We start from the raw sequence: 6,639 nt of genomic DNA, 5'->3' as shown, positions 1-6,639 counted from the left end.
TTTGTGCCGTCGGTCAAATGTCCACTTAGCATCCACAACAACTGCTTCTACAATAAGCTTAAATCACTGTTATTCATCTGTCATAGAGCAATAGTATATATATGTTATCCAATTCACTGAGTACATATACACGTATTCACACACACATGAGCACACTCATAAAATCGGGATAAACAAACAGACATTCGATGTACTTGTGTAGATGAGATAGGATAGTTATTCCCTATCACAATGTTCAGACATTACTTAAATGAAGACTTGTAAATGAGGACATCTGACCTTTAAACGCGATTTCATTTTGTTAAATGTTGGACAATGATTATACAATTGTTAACCAAGTGGTAGACAATGTGTAGATAAGTGTCAGACAATTGATAGACAAGTGCGTGCATTGGGATGAGAAGGATGCTAGAGAGGACCGGGCTAATGGCCTACTTCAGTCACAGCTGAAACTTAATTCATTCGGTATTGTTTGTACGTTCAATGTACAAGTACCAATGCAGCATATAAATATACAAATGGTCACAGTCACGTGACTCATATTCATATTACATGTGCAGAGTATTTTGATTGACAGTAAAGTCTGCCTATAAAAATAAAGTACCCCACAGTCAAGCATACATTCACTCGGATGACATACAGTCTGTGTCAACAGCATGGTGTTCCGACTTTGTCTCTGTGTAGCATTGTTGTGTGCTTGTGGATATGCTAACATATCCGGTGACTACTGTCAGGTTCTGGACAACTACGACACCTTTAAGTCATCCATGGACAACTTTCTGGCTTCCAGGGATGAAACCTGTGGGAACACGGACATGCGCAGTGGTGAGTAACTAGCAGCCGTCACTTTGCCATCCCACACACGGCATTCGTACCATGTTAGTTTTGTCTTCCGATTACTCTGTGTTCCAGCTTATCAACAAGTGCTTGATCTGATCCAGACCTATTTTACTCACATCGAATGTGTCCCATCTTTGAGTACTGAAGAGCTTATCTTAAGTGGGTTTGCAAACATCTTTACAGCACTGACCACGTAAAGGCTGGTCTAGTCCTAGTGACATGGCTGTGGTATTGGTACTGACGTGTATCATGTTTAGGAGATAAAAGTAACCGTGGGTTCGGTTACAAAATTCCATCAACATCATCTACAGTAACCTAGTACGTGTGTATCCTTTCTACGAAGGTTCAAGCGCGAATACTTTGTTGACAGAATTGAGTAAAGTTGTTGTCTGCAATAACAGAAACACAGAAAATAACAATAAAGTGTGCTTTGTTCTGCTCGAAATTTGATTTTAACATCAGTATAATTTATTTAGCACAACTAGTTTATTAGTCAACAAAATCTACTTCACCACAAGCCCCACTTTTGAAATCATAACGCTCGTTGTGACGCAAAAAGCATGACGTTAGTCAGCTACAACAAGGCGAAAAGTTCAAGCTCTCTGTTGTCCCTGAAACATGAAATACACTTTCTTTGTTGATTTCCTTCGTTTTCTTTCCCAACACATAGTAACCACGACTGATTTTGTAACCTGTAACTACATATTGATATGTTTGTATGCCTACCTACTATGACTGAGAAAGAAGTTGGTTTTTTTAATATGACCTTCCGCGTTGATGCTGCAGTCATAATCAACTGTTTCAGTCAGAGTTTGATATAATGATTTGAAACCTCTGAGTGACCAATCAGAATTGACCATTTTCCTTGTTCATGCAAAATTCATGTTTAATAGATTGCAGGAGCATCCTGAACGAGTTTCCCGAAGCTGAAGACGGAATTTACCGGATCAAGCCGACAGATGGGAAGGGGTCATTTCTGGCCTACTGTGACATGACCCAACACGGTGGAGGATGGCTGGTGAGTTGGAGACACTATTTGCAGCATGACTTTCTCCCTTCATTGTGTTTGCTATTGGTGTTCTTTTTATTTGTCAAATTGAGTAACATCGTTTATTAACATATTTCTCTAGATTTTGACAATCTGACACTGAAATTTCAATGTACAGGTTTTTCAAAGGCGACAGGATGGATCAGAAGATTTCTATCGAACCTGGTTTGAATACATGGATGGATTTGGAAACCTCACAAGAGAATTTTGGCTTGGTGAGTACAAACTGCAATTCGTCCTGAAAAAAATATTTAGCGTATCTGTGACGTCATCCCCATATGTGTCTGCGTTTGTGTGTGTGTGTGTGTGAGATAACGACCTAATATGTTCCTATCTCCAGCTCTGTGTGTGAGTGAGTGAGTGAGTAATAGCATTATTATAGCCATAAAGCAAGGGGTATGTGCACGTGTGTTTTGTGTGCAGTGTGTGTGTGTATGTGTACATGTGGGGTAGGAAAATACATTTATACGAGGAACCGCATGGAACAAAATGTTGTGGAGAGAACAATTAGTGATGGTGATTGTAGTCATCTCAGTTATAAGTACATAAAAAAACGTCCCATGCGAAGGTCAGCTACCATCAATAAAGCGTATGTCTGCCGTTTGAATCGATAGCGGCCTGGGATATCTCCTGTCCAGGTAGAGACGAATTTGCGAGTCACATCCTGGAGAATGGTAGCCCACTCGGCCTTCAACGCAAATGCCAACTGCTGCAACGTCTGTTGGTGTGGTTGAGCCGTCGGCGTAGCCGTCTATCAAATTCATCCCACAGATGCCTTATCGGGTTCAAATCCGGTGATCTGGAGTACCAGTGAAAAACATCAACTTTGTTGTTGTGTAGAGAGGCTCTTGTGATCCGTGCTGTATGCGGTTGAGCGTTGTCCTGCTGGAATACACCGTTGCCGTAGGCTGTATTTGGGAGGACGTGTGGTTGGAGAATTTCGTTGATGAATCCTTGAGCCACAAGAGTGCTCTGGCTATGGACCCAATTTGTCCTGCCATGATGAGAGAAAGTCATCCACATCATAACTCTACCCCAACCAAACCTGTCCACTTTCTGTACGCAGTTTCCGGCATAACGTTCTCACCGACGTCTGTAGATCCGTGCTCTTCCATCCCCTCGCTAAGAGGAGAAATCTTGATTCGTTTCTGAATCAGACATCTCTCCATCGCAGGTGAGGCCATACCCTGTGTGGACGACACCAATGCAGTCGTTGTTGAACATGTTGTCGATTCAATATGAGACGTCTTGCTCGTACACCTGCTGCTTTTGAACGGTTTTGTACACTCTGGTCGGCGAAACTGCGCAGTCCGGGTATTTGGGATGCGGTTGAGGTGGCTGTGGTTGTCCTTTCACGTAGGTGGCGCAGTCGGATGTAGTGATCTGGGTCGGGGTGGATACTAAAACCGTGGCTACAGCTGCTCGGGATTCCCCTGCCTGCAAGTAGCCAATGGTGTTTCTTAACCCTTCTGTTAATCTTGGCATGTTGTTGAACTGCCACTGTTCGATTGACGCGGATGTCAGGCAATTATAAACCCTGCACTTTAATACCGTTCATAGTGCTGCTGCACATTCAATGGGTACAGCCCCATGGCCCTTTTGTTAATGCACTGGGTGCGTTTTTCCCAATATTGCTACACACAGTGCTAATCTGTAATCATTCACCCAATCCATCCATCGTAATTGCGTGATTGTTTAGTTTTAAATTAATATAATGTATGACTGGAGTCTCAAGGCCTACGGTAGAAAGTACAGTCGAGTCATATTTCAGGAAATGAGAAGATACACAGACTGACGAAGCAGAAAACCTATGAGCTGCGGATCGACCTGGAGAGCAAATCGGGAAGTCACTTCTATGCCGAGTACAACAGCTTCCATCTGGGCAGCATGTCTGAGTTCTACACTCTGTTCGTGGGGAACTACTCAGGGACGGCTGGTAAGAACGCTAAATATTTTAAGCAACAGTTTGATTTTAAATTGAAAGTCAGTTTTATGGGTGTTAGAAAGTTATGCAATCTCTTTAAATATACACAAGTTAATTTGTCTTATTGAAGTGGTTTAAGTACAGGAAAGTAAACATTTCCGTCATGAAACTATGAGACTCAACCGATACCACATCATTCCTCATTTCTGCTGTTAACGAAAACTTCGCCTTTATTTTGTCATTTTGAAATTGACATATCAAATCTTATCCAAGCATTAGATTGGGAGGCATTGCATCTATGAATACAGTGTATCCTGCTTGATGACATCATTTGCATATGTATTGGATTGATTTATCGCATCACTAACATTAGCAAGTATATGATAAATGAAATGTCTATATCTCTTTGGAAGGTATGAACCCTTACACACCATGAAGCACATGAAACTGTCCACAATCTTTCATACTCCAAAACCCGTAAATTAATAAGAGTAGATTATCAACTAAAAGATACAGTAATACAACGAAATTCATTGGTCTCCGTTCATTTTCAGGAGACTGGATGTTGTATAATAACAACAGCAGATTCAGTGCCAAGAACCTGGATCTGGATGCCGACTCCGGGAACTGTGCTGTTAGTCGTGGAGGGGCGTGGTGGTACAAGAGCTGCACCCACTCAGAACTCAATCGGTTCTACAACAAAACACTTCGCTGGGATGGTTTGTCAGGTGTAACATCTTCATCCATGAAAATCAGACCTCTCAACTAATTCATGATTGTTTGGTTTCGTTATTTCCGAAATGTAAAACACAAACCTATCCATTTGTATAATTAGCGTGAATATATATCTTGTAGTTAAGTAGCAAATCGTAATTTGTCAATCACTCTCACACTCTCAAAGGAACTGATAATGTCATGTTTTGTGTTTGTCATACCAGTTACTAATTTTTAGGCCCAAGTGGTGCACGATCCTGTAGAGGTACTAGTTTCTAGTTCCGTGTTTGAAGTAAGATCTAAAAGCTGAACTCGCACATTGTATTACTTTATACAAGAACCGTGTGTTGTTTAGACTGCTGACACATTTCGATAAAGGCACGATTGAAAGGACGAACACTTACATTATGATTTTGTAGACTTACACAGTAAGAGAAAACACGGTTTATTTAGTCCACTAATGTGTTCTAAGAAACGGGATTAAGATAAGAAGTGATTTTTATTTTAAACGTAGGCAACAATTCCTCCCAACTGAATAAACCCATTTCCTTTATCTTATATTCTGTTGAACACTTGCGCCGTAGCTCAAAGAGGAAACTTGCATCAACGTGTGAGTAAGGTAGGTATTTACAGTGGGCATTGCAACATACAAGAAGGCAGTCAATGGGTTGCTGAAGACCTGTTCTATCCCGGATCTTCACGGGCCGCTTGACATTATATCACACAACTATTGTCAATAATAGCATTGTTTGGTGCGTTTAGTCAAACTTCTACCACAACGTTTGCGTCATACAGCGATTGTAATTGGTCACGGCATTTGAATGATGCTCAAGAGAATCTTAATTTTCCTAAGTTGTCGTGACGTGTTGTGCATTGTGCATTGTGCATCAAACTCCAACCCTTGTTCAACCATAGGTAGGGACTTGAGCTTCAGACAAGAATACATACATAACTTGCATAGCAAAACTAACAACAACACTAACCTCTAAATGTACTATTTGTATGTAAGTGTTTCTGTGTGTACTGCTTGTATGTACGTGTTTCTGTGTGTACTGCTTGTCTGTACGTGTTTCTGTGTGTACTTCTTGTATGTACGTGTTTCTGTGTGTACTGCGTGTATGTACGTGTTTCTGTGTGTACTGCTTGTGTGTGCGTGTGTCTGTGTGTACTGCTTGTATGTACGTGTTTCTGTGTGTACTGCTTGTATGTACATGTTTCTGTGTGTACTGCTTGTATGTACATGTTTCTGTGTGTACTGCTTGTATGTACGTGTTTCTGTGTGTACTGCTTGTGTGTACGTGTTTCTGTGTGTACTGCTTGTGTGTACGTGTTTCTGTGTGAACTGCTTGTGTGTACATGTTTCTGTGTGTACTCCTTGGATGTACGTGTTTCTGTGTGTACTGCTTGTATGTACGTGTTATCGTATGTACTGCGTGTGTGTACGTGTTTCTGTGTGTACTGCTTGCATGCACGTGTTTGTGTGTGTACTGCTTGTGTGTACGTGTTTATGTATGTACAGCTTGTATGTACGTGTTTCTGTGTGTACTGCTTGTATATGCGTGTTTCTGTGTGTACTGCTTGCATGTACGTGTCTCTGTGTGTACGGCTTGTATATACGTTCCTCTGTCTGTACTGCTTGTATGTACGTTTGTCTGTGTCTACTGCTTTTATGTTCCTGTCTCTGTTTACTGCTTGTATGAACGTGTTTGTGTGTGTACTGCTTGTATGTACGTGTTTCTGTGTGTTCTGCTTGAAATGTACGTGTTTCTGTGTGTACTGCTTGTATGTACGTTTTTCTGTGTGTGCTGCTTGAAATGTACGTGTTTCTGTGTGTACTGCTTGTATGTACCTGTTTCTGTGTTCACTGCTTGTATGAACGTGTTTGTGTGTGTACTGCTTGAAATGTACGTGTTTCTGTGAGTACTGCTTGTATGTACGTTTTTCTGTGTGTGCTGCTTGAAATGTACGTGTTTCTGTGTGTTCTGCTTGTATGTACGTGCCTCTGTGGGAACTGCTAGTGTGTACGTTTTTCTATGTCTTCTAATTGTATATTCATGTTTCTGTGGGCACTGATTCTATGTCGTGGAAATCGACTTTCCGCGTAGACTACCAT

At 41.3% G+C, this 6,639-nt stretch overlaps 1 protein-coding gene across 1 annotated transcript; it reads left to right on the top strand.

The window, feature by feature from the left end:
* The first annotated feature begins 603 nt into the window (after positions 1-603).
* Positions 604-5,079, top strand: LOC124126293 (fibrinogen-like protein A). Its single transcript, XM_048380750.1, has 5 exons — positions 604-825; positions 1,734-1,858; positions 2,007-2,103; positions 3,660-3,824; positions 4,367-5,079. Exons 1-5 carry the CDS (start codon positions 657-659, stop codon positions 4,579-4,581), a joined length of 771 nt encoding a protein of 256 aa, XP_048236707.1. The 5' UTR covers positions 604-656; the 3' UTR covers positions 4,582-5,079.
* Positions 5,080-6,639: the final 1,560 nt, after the last annotated feature.

This window comes from Haliotis rufescens, unplaced genomic scaffold, assembly GCF_023055435.1.
Source record: "Haliotis rufescens isolate VD_foot unplaced genomic scaffold, xgHalRufe1.0.p SCAF_328, whole genome shotgun sequence".
Taxonomy (NCBI): domain Eukaryota; kingdom Metazoa; phylum Mollusca; class Gastropoda; order Lepetellida; family Haliotidae; genus Haliotis; species Haliotis rufescens.
The sequence above is the reverse complement of the archived record's forward strand: the minus strand, read 5'-3'. Positions and strand labels throughout refer to the sequence as shown.

Excerpts from the sequence above, each read along its gene's own strand:
- LOC124126293 (XM_048380750.1), top strand. The coding sequence starts at position 657 with ATGGTGTTCCGACTTTGTCTCTGTGTAGCATTGTTGTGTGCTTGTGGA. Across the intron at positions 826-1,733 it reads GAACACGGACATGCGCAGTG|ATTGCAGGAGCATCCTGAAC; the intron begins GTGAGTAACTAG and ends CATGTTTAATAG. Across the intron at positions 1,859-2,006 it reads AACACGGTGGAGGATGGCTG|GTTTTTCAAAGGCGACAGGA; the intron begins GTGAGTTGGAGA and ends TTCAATGTACAG.